This window comes from Lytechinus pictus, chromosome 2, assembly GCF_037042905.1.
Source record: "Lytechinus pictus isolate F3 Inbred chromosome 2, Lp3.0, whole genome shotgun sequence".
In the NCBI taxonomy this organism is placed as follows: Eukaryota; Metazoa; Echinodermata; class Echinoidea; order Temnopleuroida; family Toxopneustidae; genus Lytechinus; species Lytechinus pictus.
This window is the reverse complement of record NC_087246.1, coordinates 28,085,728-28,112,305: the sequence shown is the minus strand read 5'-3', so window position 1 is coordinate 28,112,305 and position 26,578 is coordinate 28,085,728. Positions and strand designations below refer to the sequence as shown.

Here is a 26,578-nt window from a genome sequence, read left to right as displayed (position 1 = left end):
AATGGTGGTGGACATGCATAAAATTTACTGCCTGTTAAAATTAAACCTACTTTATCTCTAATAAAAATATGTAAAGCAAATTATTTACCTCTGAAAGGTTTATTTTAAGACATAAGAATGTGCATAAATGAAAATGCTTCCTTAAGGGGCCATTCCACAGAGAGCAAGACCGCTGAAAGACCTTTCAAAGACCATGAATTTTGGTCGATCTTACAGAGGTCTCTCAATGAACCTACAATGGTCTTTGAGGTCTTACACGAGTCCTGACCAATCTTTCAGCGGTCTTCGTGGTCTTCATGGGCTCCAAAACTTTTTGAAACGGTTCAAAACAGTCTTACAACGGTCTTACAAGAAAATGGTCTTTCAGTGGTCTTTCAACGGTCTTTCAGCAGTCTTTCGATGATCTTTCAAAGGTCTTAATAGTCTTTCAATGATCTTTCGGCAGTCTCTCGTTGAAAGACCATTGAAAGACCAGGCAAAGTCCATGGAAAGAATTCTGAAAGATCACTTGTTGCATAAAAGATCTCTGAAAGACCATTGAAAGATCTCTGTAAGACTACTCTAAGACCAGTAAGACAAGAAATATCCATCAGTCTTTCAGAGTTCTTTGAGGGGTCTTTCTGAGCCATTCCACAGAGATGACAAATTTCAGTGATCTTGAAGACCGCTGTAAGACCTCATCAATTTTAAGTCTTTCAGTGGTCTTTCAACGGTCTCCGTTCTGTGGAATGGGGGCTTAATCACATATGGATTTTAATCTGGGGTTGTCATTTTTTACAAGCAATCTGCTTATAATGACAATCCTTCTGCAATTGTGTATGTTATAATCATTTGGTAGTAGATCATATTTGTTTAGAATGATAATTTTTCGTCCATTTTTTTTCCTCTATAATTCATGCCAAAAACAGTAACCAATGAATTATGTTTGTTATGTTATGAAAAATGCATTATAAGAATGATATGAATGCAATAAAAAACAATCAAATCAAATAATATGCGTGTCTGAACAGACTGCATCTCTATTCAAGTCCACCAATCTGTGCTCGGAGGCAAATGAATTCATTCAAGTACAAGGAGATACTGTAATCAGATGTGAACACCTGGCAGGCACAGACCAATGGTACATGGTCTAATCAGATATATTAGGAAGAGAGACGAGAGGGGTACACAGAATAAGTGAGCTTTGAACCTTCCAGGGACAGGCAATGGCACATTCTTAATGAATGAAAGTGATGATGAACATGATGATGAAAATGAAGATGATGATGATGATGATGATGATGATGATGATGATGATGATGATGATGATGATGATGATGGTGATGGTAATGATGATGGTGATAGTAATGATGACGGTAATGGTGATGATGGTGATGATTGTGGTGATGATGTGGTGATGATTGTGGTTTATGATGATGATGATTATGATGAATAACAAAAATAGTAAAAATGACTACTTTCAATTATGATGATGATAAAAAGCCTTAATGATGAAAATAAATTGAAAAATAAATTATGTTGAATGATGAAAATAAATTGAAAAATAAATTATGTTGAATGATGAGAACAAAAAAGCCCAACTGACTCATCCCTATCAGTTAAGTTATCTAATGAAGATATAAACATATCAATATACAGAGTAATATCTGTAAACTATGTAACATGTCAAAGATGTACATACAGTCATGTTAAATTATTACTAATTACCATTTATTAACCAAGAAGAAAATACCAATAATACAAATCGTGTCACAATTTTTTTTTCTTACTTGATATCTACTGTAGATCAAAAAAAAGAAAACTACTGCTAACTTCCAATAACTATTATTAATTGTGATAAAAAATAAATTAGAAACTAATCTGGCTTTCCATGCAGCATATATATTCCAATTATCATTCATAACTTCATGGTCAGCTTCCCAATGTCTAATATTTGAAATCAGGAATATCAAATATGAATGAGTGATGTATCCAGTCATCCTATTTCTATTCAAGTGGATAAGTGTCATATGGAGAGCACTTACATGCAATGTGTGAGTGCTGTAATATATTTGTCAAATTTCTTTTTAGGATTCAAATGAGGGATATTTAAGGAGTTACAAATGCTTCATCTCCCAAATGCTTGCATAAAACAAATTAGATAGGTGTTGAACAACTTTGTAGAAGATGCTCTTTAGACTTTAAAAGCAATGGAATTAGTTAAGCAATAAAACAAAATAAATAGCTTGCTTCAAATAGGGACCAGGTACCAACAAATCTGGAGGCACAAAAACGATTGTGGCCAGGACAAATTTACCATTTTAAAACCATTTTTAAAAACCCTTTTTTACCTGTTCTAAGTATTTTTCAGTATTAATTACTGAAAATCAGTACTACTTGGCAGCTCTGATGAACATCCGCTGTTTGTCTAAAAATCTTAAACATTCTTATTTCTTTTGAAGGTTGTTTGTTCTTGTATTTCAACTTCAGCAAGAATAACAAGAACTTCTTGCTTATCTTCTTGATTTGCTGAGAAAAACCTGAGTGTTTTTATTACACCAGAGTAATACTCGAGATTGTGGTGTACATGTATGTACACTTTATACTGACTCTAACACAAGCAATGTTAAGTCAATGTCATTAAGTGCTAATGCTGGATTTAAAAATAAAAACAGTGTCAAAACCATCCCAAGGTACAGTGTCAAATCAATACCAAATAAAGAGCCAGGTGAAAAAAAATTTACACCAATCTTTTTGCAGTATTGCGGAAGTTAGTGCTAAACTGCGAAAAATGTAGTATACTGTACACATACAGCATACATACATACATGCACTATATATTAGACCTTAATTATCATGCCCATAATATTAATTATATTTTGCCATTAATGTATCAGAGTAATTCAAATATTAGGTTTCAAGGCCTGGTTTCCAAACCTGCAATCCCAGGACTTTGTATAATTAGCCAAATCATCAGGAAATATGTGAGCATTTCTTTTCCATGATATACAAATTGTGGTCGCTGCATGGCACTGTGCTACAAACAGAAATGAACATAACAAAACAAAAATGAAACAAAAACTAACCAATGGATTAATTGCTTCACTTAGAGTATTAATCAACAAAGTATTCACATTTGTGACAACAGATTGAGGTTTATATTTTCTTTCAGTTTTTAAGCTGCAACAATGCATTTCGGTGATTGCCTATTTTAAAGTGGAAATTACAATCAGCAGATTAGGTAAAAAATAACATGTTACATGTAAATTCATTTCAGGTTAATTAGAAAAAAAATGAATTTGCTATAAGGATAAAATTTTGAGCAAAATTTTTGCTAGCTTTTGTGATGAATTATTTTGATTTAATAAAAGTGCTTACCTTTCCAGTTTTCTATTGGTTTATGAAAAAATGAAAAAGATAATTATTTCAATTGTTTAATATGGATATTTTATTTTGTTGAATATACATGTACATGGATTAAAAATAAATGGAGATCAGCTGTGAATAGCAACCAGTCGAACTTTTGATTTAATTTGAAAAAAAAAAAAAATTAAGACTTTTTAATCTCGAAGGATTTAATTTCAAGATCTTAAAACTTTAAATCAAATTCAATAATTTCAGATTCAATCTAAATCTAGCAAATATTCACAACCAATCTGGATTTATTAGTATATCCTTGAGAATTGTATTATCAACTAATTATTGTATTTGAAACGCTTTCAAAAGCAATCGTTTTGGGGGTGGGTTAAATTAGAACATCCTATTGAGTAGATTACCAAAAGAATGAAAATAACCAAGTGGATTTCAGTTCAGCTTTCAATCAGTAAATAAATGAAATACATTTTCTACTTTTTTAGCTTGAAAAAGGGTAAGCACTAAAGAGTAGAATTATTCTCCGTTATCTTATACTGTAGATTGTATGTATGCATGTAAATGTAAGAAAGAGACAATAAGACATACATGTATTTTCATCAATAAAAGTTTAAAGAGCCCCCACCCCCACCCCCACCCTTTCTTTCGCCAACAAACACTCTAAAGGGAATAATTATATTAAATGGTAGTAATTTTTGTTTAACCTGATTGCTAAGAAAGCATGAATGCTTTAGCAAGCAACCAGAGGACCGACGGCTCAAAGGGGCCTAGTAATGAGGATTAATGCCTTACCAAAGGGCACTAGCGCACCAAGTGGTAATCGAACCCGGGTCACTGGAATACGAAACCCCCGCTCTAACGACTGAGCTACATGTATATAAAAAGTGAGTTTGGATTACCTACATGGACTTACTTTACCATATTTGGCTCACTGGATCAAATCACAAAGCTAATCCCTTTCAAGTTTCTAAAAATGAATGAATACTATTAGGATGGTTTATTTTAATAGTTCATTTTGTTTGATACCATTCCAAAATTCAATTAATTTTAGATATCTTTCTTAAATTTCCATACAAAATTGCCACATGACAACTTATTTTATGATAAAATCGAAACACTGAAATTAAGTGATTATTGTATGTCTAATTTTTTTTTTTCAATAATCCTAAAAAATAAAATCAAGTGCTGTATATAGAATGGTCTTTGACAGGTATGAATGGGGATTATTGACACAGCAAGTCATCCCAAAATGCCTCGCTCTATTACAGGGACATCAGGGAAATGCAATAAAAATTGGATTTATATTTTTACAACCCCTAGGCATATCTGAATTGAGAGTTAAGTGATTCCCAACCTCACAATGTGGGATATATACGACCAATATGTAAACACAGAAGACGGATGATCAATACATGCTACGCATGTAATATGCAAAAACTATGGAAAGAGAGGGAAGTACAGTTAGGATATTTAGAGCACTTGAATAATCAAATTCATTTTTTTTTAATTAACATAGTCTTTTCTCAGAGTGAAAAAACTGCAAATATATATATTTTATGGATATAATCCTTTTAATGGTTAATACGAACAGGGTTCAAGGATTCACTGGTATTCTGCTTCCTCTTTTTAACTGCTTATTTTGCAGATAGGACCCGGTACAAAAATATCTCTATACTACCAATAACCATATCGTATTTTCATGTACATCACAAGAAAGTTGAAGTAGGCCTACTTGTAGGAGTGAGGAGGTTAAGGAGGGTCCTCGGAACGGGCTTCGGAACTATGAAAATGGGGGTCCTTGGAACAGGTCGCCTGCGTGTGAGTGGGTACATGCATCCCTATGGAACAGCATACGTGCATGCAGCTAGCCCGGCAGCACAGGCGCGCTCGCGCAGAGGCGATGGTCGCACAGCGCTTTGCAGCTGCTTTTCACCAAAATTACAGCTCATTGTAGCGGATCAATGCGGCTGGAACGGCGTAACGAAAAATATGCGAAGCTTTGGATCAGATTTTTTCTCGATAAGAAGAAAATGCTATGCCTTGTAGCGGCTTTCTTTGTTCTTTTTCTCAAAAAGATAAAAATGCTATGCCTTGGAACGGAAATTTGAGTGTAAAAATGGGGGTCCCCTCCGCGGCACATACCTACCACGCATTATATACCGAGTGCCCCCCCCCCCCCCCCGGTGTGAAGGGAACAATGGAAGTATAGAGCATAATAAAAAGGGGAAACCTTCAAGCGACTCCACAGAACTGCAATTAGAATGACAAGACACTCAAGTATTAAACTGATAAGGAAGACGCTCTTGTCTCAATTTGCATGTAATAACCAATAAATCTCAACTACTTAAATGGATCACTTAAAGGGCCATGTGTCTCAATTACAATCAGAATCTTCATTATTCTCCCATGACCTGAAGGCAAAAAGCACTTCCATTCATCCCTGTAATATATTCATGAACTGAACATTGCCATAGGTGGAGCAACTGAGTCTTCATGGCAGCAAGAAAAGGAGAATTTACCACTGAAATTAAAACTAGCATGTACCATGTGTATTTCTGTTTGATTTGAAATTAATAATATATATATAAAAACATATCTAGAAGAAGAAAATACGCAGAAAGATACAGATATAAAACAAGAATGGAAAGAGGAAAAACAGCAAAGAAATAAGATGTAAAAAAAAATCACTTTAAAATGTGTGCTACAGTATATGCCAAGTGTAGTATGTGTGCGAGAGTGGGATAGTCATTTCTCAATAATCTCATACAGTAATTATTCCCTCTTCATATGTTTGTATTTCTATTCAAGTTCCGTTTCCTTGTGAATTAGAAATTTTAATGCAAAGCATTCATCCTTGCCATCTACCTCTGAATGCCAGTAAATGGGTGAGATACGATTTGAAACGATACTCCTAATAAAAAGAGATTCCATCTATCATTTTTAATTCCATTTTGTGACTCATGCCATGAATTAGAACTGCTCTGAATTTACATCAATTTACCTCAGGCATGATGTAAATTTATCCTTAAAGGTACAAGAATGAGTACTTTTCTAAATTCATCACTTATGTTGGGCTATCAGTTTCCATTTATGCCTCCTAAAATGAATGAGTACTTTTACAACACCATTAATATTCATCAATTACATTGAGCTGTCAGTTTCCATTTAGGCCTGATAAAATGGTTTAAGTTTCTGTTCATCATGATCTGTCCAATCTAACCAATGAGGAAGAGATATTATTCAAAATTGGATCATTCTATAATTTCTGAGTTTTATTTTTGGCTTACAGACAATGAAGGCCTATATGCATATCTCAACACTAGGTCATTTCTTTTTATATCAGCCCTATAACTATGATACAAAATTCCCCTCGACAATAGGAATTCAACAACTTAACATAATTTCAAACTAAAATTGTAAAAAAAAAACTTTTTAATCCAGTAGTATGTACAGCATCCGTAGAGCTCTTGCAGCACAATAGAATATATCTAAATAGTTTTGCACTATATAAATGTATATTATTATGATCATAGATATCAATCATCCGATAAGCTTGGTTTTACAAATCTGGTATTTACATTACATGCTCTAAAGATTACACTTTTTGAACCCCAGAATATCTTTTAGGGGTTTCAGAATGTCTATCTTAACCCCACACTATTTACATAGCCGGAGCTAACGCCTTACCCCGGACTATAGCACAGCTCATAAATACTGATGCATTTGCCACTGAGCACATGTTTAACATGAACTGTCGACTTCTGTGATTGGCTAATACTTAGCCCGCTTTTACATAGCCCAGTTTTGTTTCCAACTACAGTTCTTAGCACCGCAATTGCCGGGCTAGCGCTGCAATAAGCCGGCACCCCTTCTACTTACATGTAGCAGGACCAGATAGTACAGTACTAGCCCACTTATTGAAAACAAAGTAGCCTAATTTCAACCCCTAGAAATTGGTGGGGTTAAGACCCAAGACTTGGGGGAAAATTAACTGCATATTTTTTAAAGGTGTGCAGTTACCTAAAGCTGCTCATAAAGTTACACATGACTTTACACACATAACTGGAATATCATGTGTCAATATACATGTATGAACCCATTTTTTTTAAATTAATATTTGAAGTATTATTTGTATGTAAAATACTTATTATACAATAAGGCCGAAAGTGTACTTTCCAATGAAAATGTTTCTTGGTACTATTGAGAATGCTAATCCAAATCTACAACATTGCACTTTCACTGTAAATGCAATTTAAATAATCAAGACACTTGTTTGGCTTACCAGTTATTGCAGTGATCAGAATGGTTGTATGTAACTTCATGAAGAGCTAAGGAATATCAAAACTGACAGACATAGCACTCTCCAAGCTTATTCACATGCGACCCAGATCATCTACTGGGGTGCATTTCACGAAAGTTGCCGTCACTGACCAAATAGTCAGCTCTGACAACTTCACTGAAATCCTTGGTGTTGATTGGCCCAGGAGCACAAGCCTCTGATAGTTACTATAGTAACAGTCAGAGAATACTGTATCGTAGGTGCTTATTAAATGCTGACAAGCTTCATGAAATGGTGCTCTGAATTAAACACTCTGAAGAGTTCCTTACCTTGTCTGAGTAGACAGAAAGCTGGTGCGTAGGGTTGATGATGATGAGGTTGCGTCCGGCGTAGCTATGGATGAGGTTGGCTCCATAACGCTGTCTCAGGGTGTGGAGGACACTTGATTCGTTCAAGAACTGTAACGCTGCCAGATCCTCGGCTCTGTCGAATTGGGGAGGATTTGCCTATCGATACAATGAGTCAGAGAAAAAAATACAATGTGCTTGTCAAAATCACATTTTGAAACTTATTGGTCCAAAACAAAAGGGGGGTTTTGAATCAACGGTCTGAAACCATGATTGATCCAAAGTCATGCACTGATAATGATTAATCTATGCAGATAGAGTCCAATAATGAAAGCAGGATTTTGCCACAGGGCGCTAAATTAACACATGTTGCTATAAAGATTACTGTTAAGTAAGTTTATGAGGATTCATTAAGCATAAATAGTGAGCTCGATGATACTGTATAAACCTAAGTAACATTCATGAATTCAGTATTTTGCTCATTTCTATAATCAATGAATATGAGCAAAATGGGGGGTCTTTCATTAGATTTTTTTCAAACTCATTTTAGGATCATTACCACCACCGGACGTTATATTTGAAATAAGCTGAATGTAATGTCTTACATGTACATGTATGTAATAGTAGAGATGAAAGAATTTCAAACATGCAAGTAACAAAAGCAGACCTTCATTTTTGAGGAGCGCGATCGCGCCGGCGCTCCTACCGCACTCCTAGAAAAAAATAAGGAGAACAAATATCGCGTTCCTTTAAAAAAAAAAAACCTTTACCAAAAGTTGCTGAAATTTCACATTTTACACCTTTATATTCATGAAATAGACATCTATTTTCCATAATTCCTTGCAATTATTTTTATTTAATTGGAAACTACCGAAAAGATGAAGAATATTCACCCCTTTCCTGACTCTGATTTATGTCAAACTCTGTAAATATTGTAGTCCCATATGCAGATTTTCATGGTATTGACCAAGTGTAAAATGATCAATAACGATCAATACGATCAAACGATCAACGATCATTTTCAGTTAATGTTTGCAACACCATGTAAGTCTACATGTGGGACTACAATACCGATTGTAACATCATCAATCAAAGTCAACAAAGAGATGAATATTCTTCATTTTCCTGAGTTTTCAACTAAATCAAAATAATTTCAAGGAATTATGGAAGATAGATGGCCATTTCATGGATTTAAAGATGTATTATGTAAAATGTGAAATTTTAGCAATTTTTTGCCCATTTATTTTTAGCAGGAGTGCGATATTATCATATTTTGTCAATGTAATGGCCCAGGCCTAGTTTCACCACAGATTACATGATAGCTACACAGCTATTGCATTTACAATTTAAAGAAAAATCTACAATTTATCATATATGTATTGAATTAAATTTATTTGAGTTCCTCAAGGAGAGCTCAATTGAGCTCCTCGAAAAAATAAGGAGAGCGATTTATTGAGCTCCACAAAATTATAAACGTGAAGGACTGAAAAGTCCATAAAATAATCTTTAAAAAATGTTAACCTTTACAAGTGAATTTGAAAGATCTCAGTTTTCTTATCTGTCTAGATTTTTTCATCAAATCTAACTATCTACATGTACATGTACATGTACATATAAAATGACATATATATACGGATATCTGGAACAGAAGCTGACATCACAGATGTTTTGAATCAATCTACATGTCTGTACAGTATGACAAATACTCAGTTGAAAGAGAAAAAATATATGGCAATGATGTATGAGATGATTGGAAAACATGACCTTCCCAATGACCTTGAAATGCACTCGTTCAGGTCAAAGGTCAAGTTGAAAGTCTCCTTGATATAACACAAAGAAGGTAGAGTGTTCACTGAACAACCATATATGGGAAGAAAATGAGTCATAAACTGAAAAAACATAGAATAATACATCAGGGTTTAAAGACAAATACCAGTTGTGGTATTATGATTTCAAGTACAGCAATCAATATGACACACAAGTGTATTTTTGTATGAATAAAAAACATGTCCCAAAGAATTATAGAAGAAATTGTGTAATTGCTGAGAAATGAGCGATACATGTATAAGCATGACACTTCATCAAATTGTCGGGTCTTTTTCCCAGGCAATAATGCACTGTCCCACATGTGCTTATCTGCGTTGGTGATCTTCAGTGTGAACACTTTTCAGCTAAGATATCACAAGTTCACAAAGTTCATTTTATGTATAAACTGTATCAGATCGAGATCTAGGATGGTATGGTGATAATTAAAGGTCAAGTCCACCCCAGGAAAATGCTGACTTGAATAAATAGAGAAAATCAAACTAGCATAGTGCTGAAAATTTCATCAAAATCGGATGTAAAATAAGAAAGTTATGACATTTTAAAGTTTCGCTTATTTTTCACAAAACAGTGATATGCACAACTAGGTGAGTCAGTTGATGGTGTCCATCACTCACTATTTCTTTTGTTTTTATTGTTTGAATTATACAATATTTCATTTTTTATAGATTTGACTTTAAGGACCAACTTGACTGAACTATATAGTATTAAACAATGCTAATTCCACATGTTCAGGGAGGAATTAACTGTTGTATCACTTAACAATAAGGAGAAAATTAGAACATTTCATATTTCATATAATACAACACAAAAGAAATAGTGAGTGGATGACATCATAGTCCCCTCATTTGCATACCAGCCAGGATGTGCATATAACTGTTTTGTGAAATTAAGCGAAACTTTAAAATGTCATAACTTTCTTATTTTACATCCGATTTTGATGAAATTTTCAGTGTTATGCTTGTTGGATTTTTCTCTTTTTATTCAAATCAACTTTTTGTTGGGGTGGACTTGTCCTTTAATCTTGATTTTACTGACTTTCTCATGAAATCAGTATTTACTGCAGCTACTTTCGTTTATCTTTATTTTGCATGCTGATGTTGCAAACTTGCACATTCAAACAATTAAATTCAACAATCGTAATAATTAGTTTTCTCCCCTAAATTCAAATTAGATAAGCCAATAAAAGGTAATAGTTATCGGACAACATCTATATATTAATAATAAGTATCAATGGTGCAATATGGAAATCTTGAATTAAAGGAAATAACATGGAAACAATTGTCATTATCATCCCCCAAACATTGATTCAGCGTGCAAAGAGTTAAGGACATGTTTTGTACATGTAGATTGTAGTTTGATTGTAGTTGAAATTTGAAATTGATTGCAAATCCTTGTGTCAAGGGGCCCTATTGAAATGCTAAACTGTACATGTACATGTACTGTACATACAGTTCAATTCAATTCAATTCAATTCAAAATTTATTTCAATCAATCAATCATAAAAATACAGGTATATACAAATTAGGTAAAAACATGGGATTGGGAGCCCCTAGAAGTTTTCATTAAAAAAAACTTTTGAGTTCATTTATCAACTTCAAAATTTATCACTTAGCAAACAAACTTGAATATTTCATTTCCTGATCAGGGTCTAACATCACAAGCCTGTGATTATGGGGAATTTAGCATGCGTGCAAATATCAAAGAAAAGTCATTTGTCAAACTCGTAATGATTATTTGTAGTGCAAAGACTGAATTTGCCCGACAATGTAAAACATGAAGTGCATGGCAAACTCCAACCTAAAATATTAAGTCTTCCAAAGATCTGTTTTTTTTTATGAAGGGCTTCTTTATCTTTCATATTTCCTTTAAAAGAACAGTGAAAATTTCAGAGTAGAGTTCTCAGAGTTTGTAAAGTAAATAGGTTTATGATGAAGAACATTATGACTAGTGTCTAGTGCACACATTATTGTATTAAATTGTGTTTGTGCAAAATGCCCTCTGTACCATACAAACATACAAATAGGAAGCCCCCCCCCAAAAAAAAAAAAATTAACTATTCAAGAAAGGTACATGTATTTTATAGGGATGATATACATATACATGTATAAGTTCAAAATTACATACCCAATAGGTAATTTATTTAATTTCTTTCAGATTAATGGGACTGTTCTTTCTGTTTCATTTACAACTTTGGAGCAGTGTTTGGTTCACTGAGTTTTCATTTCTGTAGATGGTACATAAATTTGGGAGTGCCCTATTTCATGTTATAATGTTGCGCTTTATTAAAGCTGCAGCTTGTATGTTGTAGATAGCCAGATAAATCTACATGTAGAGATTATCCACACAAAAATGGAAGAGAAAACAGTTAAAGGAGAATGAAACCCTTGAAACCAGCTGAATCCATATCAAAGAGAAAAATCAAAGAAACATATCGTTGAAAGTTTGAGGAAGATTGAATGAATAATAAGAAAGTTATGAGCATTTGAATATTGAGATCACTAATGCCATGTAGATCTTCCCATTGGCAATGCGACCAAGATCTGTGATGTCACACATGTACAACTCCCTCATTACTTTAGTACTTATTTCACTTATATTCTCACTTATATAGAGTCTATCACAAGGTGAGGTGTTCTCTTTATATGAGAGGACAAGTACAGAGGTTTCACAACATTATATCATTGATGAATCGTTTGTCATATGATTAGAATGAGCAAAAAGAGATGTTTTGGGGTATATTTTCAGTGTCCAAATGGGGAGAGTTGTTCATCTGTGACATCATAGATCTTGGTCGCATTGCCAATGGGAGGATCTCCATAGCATTAGTGATCTCGACATTCAAATGCTCATAACTCTTCTATTGCTAGTCCTATTTTACTCAAACTTTTGTTGATCTTATTCTTTGATTTTTCTGCTTTCACAAAAGCTAACTTGCTCCAAGAGTTTCATTCTCCTTTAATTGCCAATTTGTCCACTACCAACTCGTCCACTCATCACATGGTCTACCTTCATTTAGTCTAATGCCATTCCGTCCATCAACATTTCGTCTAACAATCATTTGGTCCAATAACCATTTGGTCCTATCATCACTTCGTCTAATCACCAGTTTGTCTATTACCATTTCGTCTAATAACCCGTTCGTCTAATACCCATTTTCTCTTCATTCATTTTGCACAATTAACACTTTAGTTTAATTAAACCAAATGGATTATGGACTAAATGGCTAATGGACCAACTAATTATTAGACGGAATGGCATTAGACTAAATGAAAGTAGACCATGTGGTGAGTGGACGAACTGATGATAGACCAAATGATAGTAGACGAGTTGGCAATTGGACGAATTGGCATTAGACGAATTGGAAATAAACCGAGAAAACTATTTCTTTCAACCCCTCCACCCTCGTTCAGCCTCTCATAAGTGTGTATGTTGAATAAATATGAATAATTCAGCTATTTAGAATAACTTTCTTTCTTTCTTTCTTTCTTTTGAGAAAATGAACAGAACTTGTTACATACATGTACAGCATTGAGCTTCTAAATATATTACACTGGAAACGAGGGTGTTGAGAGTGGGTAACACGTGAATGGAGCAAACACATTGACAGGTTAGATTAACACCTCACTGAGTATCAGGTGCCCCTGTCAGTAATCAGTCATGTGACAAGTCACATGCTTGACTGCAGAATCTCTGAGGTTCACTGCAAGGCTGTGTGCACAAACTCATTCAACATGATGTAACAATGTCTTGCTTTACAATTTTGTATGTGCATGGTACAGGCTTTTGCTGTACATATCTCTCATAAAGTTAAACTTTTAATGATTGGTCCTACTGCACTTACGGATGCAGAGAGTATGTAAAACGGACAAAAAGAATCTTGCCATCCGTTGGAAAATGTTATGTATTTGTTGTGTACTCTTTGCATACATGTACATGTTTCATACGCCTGTCTATATCCATCGATCATCCGTCCACTGTGATTTCATTGTTCGGCCATTTTGTCCACTGTCTGGAGTGGATGAAAGCGGATGGAGCCACCCCGAAATTTTGATTGTCCACTTTATCCGTTATGAATATGTTTTGTGTCCATCTGCCAGTGGGACCAGGCCTTTAGTGGTCCCAGTGAGCTATAAACCCAATTACTTTTATATAATCAAAGTTAATTGAGAGCTACGAAATATAGGAATCAAAGAGGGCTAGGATTTTGTATGAGTAAAAAAATGTCAGTGTATGATAGAGTTTAAATAGAAGTAAAGAGTTGAACAGGTTATCAGTATCACATTCCTTGTTCTTTGAGGATTTGATTGGAGGGTTACACAAATTGAAGAAATGAAAAATACAAGCATGTAGCATTACATGACTGCTTAAAGAATTCATTCAAGCAGTCTGTGTCAAATGTCATTTTATAAAAGGTTTTTGAAATTATATTTTTACAGTATTGAGTGCAAAATTTACAAGGGCCAGTATCATCAGTGATACATCTACATGTACATGTACACATATGTCTCCAATTGCTTCCAGCAAAAAAAGGCAACATTGTACATGTAAGTAGTGCCCGAGTGTTCCATTTTTCCCCTCGCATATTCCGTTTTGAAATTTTGCATTATTGCTCAAGACAATATAAAGTTAGCATCCTAACAATAGCTAACAAAAGAAATAAGGAGAATTATATGAAAAGAAAAATGGTATTTCCTAGTAGTGTACAGTTCAGACATGGAAATACACTATGATTAATACCCTGATTCACTGAAGCTAACAAATGAACTGAACCACAAATTACAAGCAGAGAATCCGATCTAAAGTAATTTCACAATTGACTAGGCAGATTTCTTTACAAATATTGTTCAAATATCTGGATCTTTGTTAAGATTTCAATGCAGTTCTAAAGGAATGCAATTTACGTGCAGAAGATGATCACTATGAGGGTGTATCCCAAACAGAGTTCATTGTACTTTGTATACACAATGTAGATTTGGTTTGACAGGAAATAACTGATGTTGTAATACATGTTACAACGCAAGTAAATTCATCAGAGAAGGAATTAAGAAAGTGAAATAATGTAATAAATTAAACTTGTGAAAGACCATTTCCAGTTAGATTGCAGAATCATGTTTGCATAAAAATATTAATTACCCATAGATACCAAAATACTGTTTCATATTTTTTCTTTCATATTCTTTGCCATGACAATACTAATAAGACTTGTTTGATATATATGTTTAAATTTTAGCTATTTGGGGATTTTTTTTCTCACCATGTACTGTAACCTATCCATTCAAGTGAAAATATGCTTTTGATATTAAAGGAACAAAACTATTCTTTTGAGTACATACACCTGATTCTATGTCTGGCAATCCTCCAACAAGCACTTGAGCTGTAACGCATAACTCTTATTTTAATGGTGACAAATTTGTAGCTTGTTTATTGATACGTGATTCGTGTTTGCGATTCTAGCTTTAAAAAAAACACCCCATATCGCATCCTCTCCCTCTTTTCAACAATATCCTTTTTAGTATTTTATCATCTTTGTTGTAATAGCTTGAATTACATCACAACGAATAACTAATTAATGACCACCATGTTATTCTGCCCTTCTCAATGACAACTTTAGTGCTACAAAAATAAACCCACTTTCCTTTCGTTAATCTTCAATATTACTGTAATCGCACGTACAAAAATCATTGCTGTGGTATAGAACATCCCATACAGTTTTGAGAAGACCTATCCCTTTTGATACAGATTTGATAAAGCATTTTGTCAGCAGAAAAAAGATCTCACGTTATGTTTAATCCAATAAAGGTCTGCTACAATAAAACAAAACACTTTTTGTGTGGCAGTCTTTAAGAAATATGTGGAGGAAATTGAGATACGATACCAAGAAAATTATTCTGTGTGATATGACACATATTTTCATGTGATTATTAATGTAGTATGTCTCATAGACCTACTAGTAGTTTTAATAGCTCTGTATCCTACATGTAAATGTGTCTTGGGTGAAAGGGGGGGGGGTACTCATTCTATGTTGGGGTTACATGGAGTTCAACTAAAAGATTTAACTACATGCCTTATTTTAGCAATCCAATAGTTGTTGTGTAAGTTTTGACTGTTGATATCTTTGAGCCACTTTAAGCGCATTAATGTCACTTTTTCTTTATAAAAATAAAAACCCTCATAAATACAATTACGCTTATCATGTGTATCTTTTCTAAAAAATTGGGTTTGAATTTGCAGCATCAGAGGCAGCTTCAGTGGAACCCTACGGCAAATATCAGTATAACAAATGGGTGTCTCAAATATGTGAGTGTATTATCATTCTGAAAAAAAAATCCAATGAACCTTACCTTCTCCACGTCTTCCTCCTCCACCTCCAGAACATCCTCTCCTTGTTCTAACTTGACTTTGACCTTTCCTTCCCCCAGCTGATTGGTATCCTCTCCTGATATCCCGTTGGGTGTTTGGGCCAATCTTTTAGCGGCAGAGAAACCCCCACGATGGACAAGCCAAACCCTCTCAGCATCCAACCACGCCTTCTCTTGAGCAAGCTGGTCATCACTTTTGGCCTGTCAAGGACAAAGAAAGAATATATATGAATATCTTTAAAGTTGTAGTACTTAAAAGTACAAATAATTTAGACATTACACAATCATCAGATGATATAATTCACAATTTCACATCCAAGAAATGTAAACGGCGCATTTTCAACATTACGATGGATGTCTCCTGTGAACGAATCAATTGCATTATACAACCTTCAACATAGCTTCATCCTTCTTTCTGGAATGCTGCACATACAAAGGCATTAAAGCTGACCTCACTTCCCTTTTCAGCTAAAAGCATCACAAATATATCACGAACATAGTTGTAATATTTAAAATTTTCAATGTTTCCAAATGTACAATCAATGGCTCGATCATCTTGTTTTTTCTGTGAAGATTATTTAAATTAATGTCAAGTTAAGCCTTTGTTTGAATATCAATGTCACATTATTTTTCTAAAAAAAGATCACCTCCATAATCAAGTCCAAAGGATACATATTAGATATGGTCAAAGAATGGACACTACTACACTTAAACGCGACTTCTGCACAAAATGCAAGACCTAGTCACCAACTTTCCTTGTGCTTCTTTGATGAAAGGTTATTTTAAAGACACCCTTCTGACTTACAAATTGCTTTTGGTGAGCATATAGTTTTATAAAAGGAAGAAGATTGACAAGATTATTTGAAATCTACTACCGTACTTGCAGGATTTGAAGAGAATCAAAGGAATTCTACAAGGAACTGCTACTAATCTGAACAAAAGAGGAACCTTTCCTGGTGTAAATGTACATGTGTGTTCAGAAGTTTTTACTTTATTGTGTGTCTGGTAACATGTTAATTCAAGGGTTGTACATGTATGCAACAGTGTATGTAGAAAAAACAAGAAGTTTATTTCTAATACCCTGATGTTTCTTACATTAGCATTGGTAAGACTAAGCCTCTTTGCTTGTCTTCTTGCATGAACTTTGGCAGCTCTAGAGTTGGTGGCATACGTAGCTCCCGAGCCATCCAAGCCAAGGCGTACTTTCAAGCTCGTACCAGAAGAAATCATGGTTTCAAGTTGTCTCAAATTTCCTTCAATGTTTTCAACTCACAAGGTTGATAAGAAGTATATGTCAGTTGTTAAATTCAAATTCACCAAAGGACTTAAGAGACAGTTTAAATAAAGGAGCCATGTGCAGACCTTACTACATGTACATGTAGATGGTCATGTTATTGTCAAAAATCAGTTCTTGCAAGTTTGTAAGTTCCATATCCAGTTATCCAGAGAAGCTGGCAAAAGCTGGCGAGTAAAAAAGATGATGATCAATTTCATGCAACATAAAATAATCAAGTTTACAATCAATATTATTGTAACAATTCTGTACTTTAAATCAATTGTAAAACCGATTGTATCCGTTTTGTTACTTGTAAGACAATGCATAAGAAAACTGATGAACCACTCCTCAATATCTGCAGAAAAAAGTGTTTTTAAAATAAATGTTTAAACATTGTGACAGCTTTGAAGAAAAAAAATAAAGCCAGTATAAAATTGATGATTGGAATAATTCAATTTAAAATATTTTCAAAAGAGGAATCTCTGAATCCATACATGTACCTCATCTGCATTGTATGGTACAGTATTCTATGAAACAGAAAGAAGAATCACTGACAAATATTCACATTTAATAGAAAATTGGAAAATCCCAGACGTGCCATACCATATTACATGTAACTTGTAGTATGGACCAATTACAGAATAAAAAGGGAAGCATCCATTATTTTTCAAAAACTAGGGCACTCTCCCAACACTGAAGTAGAATCTCCAAGCTTCCAGGGTCATTCAGTGGGCCCTGGACCCCCTACATAATGGACTTTGAATTTGTTTGATCATGGTGTCCATTTGAAGCACACTTCCTTGTGTCATGAGTTTACATAAAAATTTCACCAGAGGAAACTCCTGGTAAACAGTAAAAATGCTGTTTAATTGTTTTATACAATGTTGTTTAATAACTACAGTATATGAACCTTACAGTAGTTGCTAAACAATTTAAACAAGTGTTTAAAATTAGGACATCTTAAACAACAAAGTTTAATTTTCAATATTTAATTATCAACAAATTAAGCATGGTTGTTTAAACTGTTAAACAACTACTGTACATGTAAGGTTTATACAATTTTAAACAGCATTTTTACTGTGTATATGTAAATTAATGTACATTTCATGGAAGTAAACGAGGACCAATCTTCTTTTTTATAGGCCTTAATTTATGAAATCATCATATTCAAAGTGTCATATGATTTGAGCCTCTTTGACAGTACGGGTATATAATTTCAGTGAATTTAGACAACAACCTTTAATAATCTCAGCCAATTATACCCCTTTCATAAACCCAATAAAACCTATCCTCCAATTAGCCGCCTAAGAGTAATGCGGATAATTCAATAAAAATTGCGTTCACAAACTCCGAAAATTATCCGCATTATTTTTACGAGCGCCCGTCCTGAAAAAGGCGGATAATCGTCATGACAACTGGACACGCCCCCTCCGATGCGGTTGTGTTGGAAAAGGGTGACCTTGTGACCGCACCATGGCAATTATCCGCATTATTTGGAAATACGTTCATAAACTCAAAATCTTGTCCCGATGCCGCTATTATGCGGATAATAGCAGCATCAGAATAATGCGGATAACTCTTGTCCTCCTCTGATTTTACGACCAAATTATGCTGCTATTAGCCGCATAATTGGGTTTTATTGGGTTTATGAAAGGGGTATAAGATGCAAGGACTTTAGTAGAGCAGTGGTCAGTGAAAGTCACTGGCATCTGAAATGCTCCAACGAACAATCTGAATCCTAAGGTACAGTTCTACCATGGACCTATTACGAATGGACATTCAACGAGAGTATTTTATGACCACCACCTGTTTCCAGCTGTCAAAATCGCTGTCTAACCCTTAACTTTCTCTTTACGCGGTTTTTACGACCACCGCCCGGGGCGATTGTTTACACAAGCTCCTTTCGCCCACTGATCGTCACCGATCGATCACTGGCCCTCTTTCGACCAAAGGCGGTCATGTTTTAGCCCCGATTGCCAAAAGGGAAAGTCCCTACATTACCTAGAATGCAATGCGCAATTCATATCCGGTTTTTCAGTACATTATTTTAGGCTGTCTATAATGTGCGATTGTCGTCTGTCCATCAAAAAAAATCCTGTTAAATTTCATCAATCCTGTGGAATTTTATGCCCAAATGAAAATTAACTTCTGACCGAAGGTAAGCGCTACTATCGACATCAATACTGTCCGAAAAAGATGAAATTTTAACGTTTTTCCGCAGATTTTTTCGTCGAATTTCAAGTGCTTTTTTGCCATAGATATACGGATCTGCAAGGTGATGTCAATGCATTTCATTTCCGGTTGTTAGCGATGTACGTAAAAAATACGTTTATGCACGCCTGTTTTCTTGTTTCTGCTATCATTTTCATAGCGCTAACGTTCGCTGCTGTGCGTTGCTGTTGATAAAGTGAACGAACAACATCGCAATGTGTAGGAGCAGCGTACAATTGATTTCCGCTGTCCATCAGTGAGAGCATGGTGAGAGCGTTTTTTACGACCGGCTTGATGGGTGTCAGCTGCCAGCGCTCTGTCTATGAAAGGATTAGCGGCGACGGTCTCTGTGTCAAAGGAGGGGATACGTTGAATGTCCATTCGTAATAGGTCCATGGTTCTACCAACGTTCAACACAACACAGGTGAAAATAATCACACTCATCAATCCGTACAGTACCAACAGTTACCAGGACAACATAGGTAAACAAATGAACTTGGTGGAGGGAAAGTGGAGATGCACACACCAGCACTTCCACAGAAGATGCAGAGACTCCCTGAACGTCGTGTACAGGGTGTACATACTCAGGAAAGCAATGTGCACACATGATGACGTACATGTATGTAGAGTTAGTGTTGATGTAATATAGTCATTAGTCATTAATCACAGGTACATGATCAGAACATTCAAGATCAACCAGTCAACATCTATTATAAAATGACATTCATTACACATACATGTACCCCCAAGTGCATTCAGTGAATTCTGATTTGAGGCCAAGAGGAATTATCTAGAGATAGCTAGGGATAATATTTGGAGTCTATTTGACAAATTATAATGAAAAGCTGACAGAGACTTTGCAAGAAAAATATGAAAATCATATTGAAACAAGAGCTTGAATACTAGTAGTAAAAAATTTGTTTTTTTTCTCCAAATTCAAAATGAAAAGGGAACTACAAAACATATCTGGGAAATTTAAACAAATGTATGACCTACTAAAGCTCATTATTACCAAGGAAACCAAGAAAGGTAATATCTAATTTGCTATTCTGGACATTTCCTCTATCAAAATACAGATTGAAGTACATAATCCCATTTCATTCTTCAATTATAAATATACAGCTGTTCAAATGTTGACGAACAGTTGGGGCACATTCAGCAATCTCAAGTTCATTGTTGAGTAAAAATTGAGATGTCTATCACCAAACACCAACACTAAAATAGGTTTTAACAACAGCAAGCTACAGTGTAGGATCAAACTTGAAATCACCAAATGAAAACAACTTCTGCCACATAAAGAAGGGTATTTCAACAATGATTCTCCAAAAACATGATCATCCTCTGAGCAAAACACAATATTCCATTATAAATCCAAAGTGACGATTATCATTTTCCAACAGAACTGACTCCAGCCACAAGATAGATGTACTTGTACATGTACTCCTCAAACTGTCGACTCCTCTCACCTACCAGTTCGCACGCAAATGACTACAAATCAACCTAAGCAAGTTTACATACAGATCTCTACATGCTTCTTGCTGATTAAAATGAATTACTTTCTGGATTGTCATCAGACATTAAACGTGACTGCACAACGCAAGAATTCATTTCCAGATGATGCCAAGCTGGGCTGCCTCCGAGGGGGCGAGGTGCTTTCACTATCATCAAATTTTAAGAAGATGACTGACTGACTGACCGGCTGCTGTTGGACAGATTCCTTCACTTTTTATTGAGTTAAGACAATCAATAAATCTTAAAATGGGCCACACTGTTCATTATTAATTCAAGGGTCATCGCCCACTGCACATATTTATCAAAACCTCCATCAGAAATGGTTCCATGACATTTGCTCCAGCGACAATTGCTCCACTTTCAATTCCACACACTAATCAAATGACCAATTTCAACCCTTGATTTAACACTATACCATATCCTAAATCTCACCCTAAACCTAACATAAAACCCTACATGTATTGCAACCCTAACCCTACATGTATATCTTACATAAATAAAGCCCAGAGCAATTGTCGCTGGAGCAAATATCGTGTCCCCTCAGAAATTCACAACTTTAGGTTTTAGAATGACACTGTGCTCAAGTTCATCATGCTGTTGTTATTTTTTATTTCCATTCTAAATCAAGGAATAATAGAGTTATCAATAAATTATTTCATATCAATCAATGACGATCAACATATCAGTGTTTTGCATAAAGCCTACACTGGCAAGATTCTATTGAGAAGTGCACAAAATAATCTCCTTGGTGTAACAACAACACACAGTAAATACATGTAGGAACTTCCTCTATTCCATAGTAAAAGTATTCTCCAAAAAGCAAGAGGCATCCCTATATTTACTTTGAATGAAAAAATAACCAAGAAAATAATATACATGTAGTGAAGTCCGATTTGTGATACCGGTGATGACAGAGAAACCGATGCTCATGATTTCACATCCATTATTTCCATGTTATGTACAGTAATAATATAACAATGAACATTGTAGATGGAAGGTACAACAAGACCATGACACGATTCACAATCCAGTATAAAATAAGACAAATCCTTCTACATGTATGATAGAAGCCACAATGTACATTTTCTATGGGGGTTTCAGGCCGAAAGGAGGCGCTGATACCAGTCTGTCGTCATGGTAACCTCTTCACTACAGAGGTGCACAGAGCAGCAATATAAACATCCTCCAATAAAGTCAATTTGATCACGAAGATGGATGAATTTATCTCATCTCTCTCCAACTTCTGATCATTCTATCTCCACATATCACTACCAAACTCCATCCATACCAAAACAGAAGTTTGTACATGTATACTCCTCCCTATTAATGATAGTGACATACATGTACAGAGTAACCACCACCAAAGCTGTGTCGTTTTCGATATGCTAAGCAGGTGTAATCAGAGAGTGAAGATGAAAGAGCCCACCTAATTACACCAGCGGGGGAACATACAGGTATCATTAAGGGATAGAATAGATGCTGTATCCGACGATGATGGAAGACAGCAATTGGGAGGCATCAATCAAGCAAGGATAGCAATTAAAGACAGTCCAAACATTTTACATCCCTAAAATATTATTTGTATTGTAAACCCATTTTTTAGAGTCATATCAATATAACTTTCTACCAACTGATAAAGCTGGCAGACAAATAGGGAAAACTGATGTTTCTACATTTATTGGATTTAGATTATAAAGAAGTGAGCTTGAAAATAAGACTGTACATGTACTGTACATGTACAGTAATCATATAAATGTATAACCATATCCCCTATCTACATGTATGTCTGTGAGCGTGTTGTGTCAGAGGACAAATGTACATGCATTGGTTTGTACACAGTTCCTGAGGCAGAAATTTGTCTCAATATTTATAAAATTCAAAGTGCTTTCATTAGATATTGAGAATTTTTATTGCATGAATATTGCAAAGTCAATGGCTCTGGTTTCGGCCTACTATGAAAGTAAGTATCCCTGTACGCATATATATACATGCATATAACTAGTGTTTCCAGACTACAGTGCTAATGGCTTTTTTTTTAAAGAATGACTGGATGACTAGAGCAAGCATAAAATTAGGAGAATGAAACAGAGGGAAAGCAATAACCAATTAAAAACGTGTAAGTTGCATTCAAATACACTTTATATGAATCCAATAGGCTTTACACAGGGGCAATCTGGATCCAGTCGGCAACTGGAAAAATCTTCACAACTTTTTCATATCATTTGTTTGGTTGTGTAAGATCAACACTGATACATGTATGTTCATATGCATTTATTGGAAAATATTTCATGTAATTCAAATGGAATTGGTTGTGAGAATTGCCTGATCCAAGAAGTTTTTGCCTTTTAAAAATAGTGTAAACAATCAGATTTTGAATTTGAAAAAAAAAATCATTACTACAAGGACATCAGGTTTAAAGTAAAGAGAAGATTTAATAATAATGTTATCATCTTGATTTTGGAAAGGAGCCAGAATGAAGACAGAATAGCATTGTGGCATGCCTCGGAAGGAAGTGGATAGGAAGGATGAGGTGCTACCATATGGGTTTTGGGGTTAGCTCCGGTGATTCACAAACTATATCATTCCTAAACAGTAAACACAGTCTCACATATATCGTAGGCCTACATGTTTGCAATATTCTACCAGGATTGTAATTGATCCCAATATTGATCTCATTTGGAAAACATTCAAAGTGTTGTATTCGCAAATTAGGTCAAACCATTTGCCTACATATATCTACAAGCACAGCACGAACATGCCTCTTTTTTTTTTTTTTTACTTTATGCCTTAATACACAAGATGTTTGCTTTTTTTCAAGTAGTATCAACCTGCATGCATCTGAATGAATTCAATATCAATTTGAACTGCCAGAGATGGAAACCAATTCCAAAGGATGTTTTATTGGAACTGAAAATGGATTTGGTGATCCCTATATTATCAGCAATATCCCCCTCAGAACTCCACTGTATATACGGTATAGTGTATGCCTCATGGAAATCTTGTGAATACTGTATCTAGAAATTCAAGGTCAGTCCCATCAGACATGATGTGCACATGTAAAGTAATAAATATGTGGATGTGTGAGTCAGTGGGGAAGGAACTTGCACTTTAATACTGTCTCCAGAAAAAGCTATAAAAATCTATAAATGGGAAATAAATAGAATACAGCTGTGTTCAATTGACACTTTTTACCCACATAAACAATGTTTTTAAATGCATTTTAACACATGTATGTTCAATCAATTTACATGTACCTGTATAATCAGTCATAAAAATATGGTTTAACAAAGACAATTTTGCACAATGAAGATCTACATGTATGTAAAACTGTAGAAGTATCAAAGATCTCTTATGGTTCACATGCAGTCCGATCACTATTTGATCTGCAATAAATGATGGGTAGGGAAGGGGGACAGAGCAATTGAACACTCTAACAAATAATTTTGTTTTGTGCTTGCTTCTGTGATTTTAGCCAAAGAATTTTGACCAAACTTAAAAAGGATTGCTATGGCTACATGTACCTACATACGGATAGGGTTAGTCTTTGACTGGATCATGGAAAGACAACGTCATGATTCTAAACATAGACCTGTACATGTACATGTAGGTCACTAACAACAACCACACTTTAGCGAGTCAAGGAGATCAGAACATACATGTATTAAAGAGCAAAAAAAAAAACCTGGACCCCCTTGGATTTTTTATACATTCAACCATTTTTTTTTTCTTGAACTTTTATGGAGAGAAGTATCATTTTTTTAAGAGATAACATTTGGGGGCATCAATTTCATCATTTTTTGCCAACAATAATTTTTTCTGACTAACATGTACATTACAAGTACAGCAAAACTGTCAAACAAAATGTAACAATTTTCAGGGCCCTCCTTTGATGAAATGCTAGATCCACTGCTCTGTGGTACAATTAATGATAATATTGATGCTCTCCACAAACATGCTAAGAGCCATCATAATAAAAGAGAGTGCAAACATGCAGGTTTTATCTATTGAGATTTATCAAAGTGTGCAATTGGTAAATATTTACACATCATATTGTAGTACAATGCAGGCACTGAAGACATTGTACTGGCAGAAATCAACCTTCATAGTCCTTGCTTTTTGATAATGTAGTCATTGTTCTACATTTAAAGCAAACTGACCTTAGTCTGTTATCAAACATGATACATGTCGCCTTACATTTTATTTCAACAAAATTTCATTACACTCTGCAGTGCGCAGTTAAAGGGGTACTCAGGAGTGAAATCAAAAATTCAAAATAAATAAAATTCACTGAGCAAAACGCTGAAAAAATAAAATAATCAAAATCTGATAAACAAATGAAAAAGTTATTGAATTTTCAATTTAAGTAATATTTTGTGAAAAGAGAACATGTACATGTATGCTATCATGAATATGTAATAGATGGGCTGATGATGCCATATCCCCACTTTCTCTTGTCTTACATGTTGTACATAGTTATTACATGAATCATAATTCATATTTTCAGATGCGTGACATTTACATGTATGTACACGCAAAATAACAAAATGAATTGAGCCACTGCAATGATTATCTTATACCTTTAATGATTACCGGTAATCAATCGTGTGTTTTTTTTTCATTCTTGGATAATTTATAAAATACAAAAGATATTCTGGGAATATGCAGTGTACATCATTACCATGCTCATTGCATATTCATGAAGATGAAGACATACCATGCATAGAAATGGTTCACCAAAATATTGCAAAACAAGATAACTTTCTTGTGAAATTTTCAGTGCTTTGTTTGTCTGATGTCTGATTTTACTTCATCTATTCAAACAATATAAGTTTCAGCCTAGAGGACATCTTGGTGATGATAAGTTGAAAATGAAAATTGAACCTATTTTTGCACATACATGTATCGTACACTGTTTGTTTGTAGACCCCTCCCCCCCCCCCCCCCCCTCCATATGGATAGGCTATTGTGAAGACAGTATTAAGACACTGGTTAAAATTATTTTGCTATGAGTCATATGTGTACAAGTGCATGTATAGAAGAGAGACAGACAGAGGGAGAGAGAGAGAGAGATTATCATCATTAGTCTTCTTAATGTGTTTAATTATCTCTGCACACTTCACAGCTAATTAGCTTCCGAAGTCACTGTAATGATCAGAAGAGGAACTACTAAAAGCTGCTGTAACTTGCACATACATGTAACCCTTTCATCAGACTGGATACAGACACAGTATATAATCACTTTCGAATTAAAATTGCTGAAATTTTATATTGTAAAGGCAAATACCACAAACCTATACACGTACATGTAGATTTGCTCTCACAAGTTACAAGTACAGTAATGAGGTCACAGACTGACAGGATAAGGTGAAGTGTCATGACCCTATTCTGATGCTAATTGGAATGGCTGCGGGAGTAG

General features: G+C 34.8%; 1 protein-coding gene across 1 annotated transcript in view; it reads right to left on the bottom strand.

The window, feature by feature from the left end:
* Positions 1-17,393, bottom strand: part of LOC129254462 (unconventional myosin-XVIIIa-like) — a 45,228-nt gene extending 27,835 nt beyond the window's left edge. The window contains exons 1-3 of the mRNA XM_054892926.2: positions 17,244-17,393; positions 16,146-16,364; positions 7,960-8,136 (exon numbers count right to left, since the gene is read on the bottom strand). Of these exons, the coding sequence (XP_054748901.2) occupies positions 7,960-8,136; positions 16,146-16,364; positions 17,244-17,393 (546 nt within the window). The remainder of the gene's footprint in view (positions 1-7,959; positions 8,137-16,145; positions 16,365-17,243) is intronic.
* Between the last annotated feature and the right edge of the window lie 9,185 nt (positions 17,394-26,578).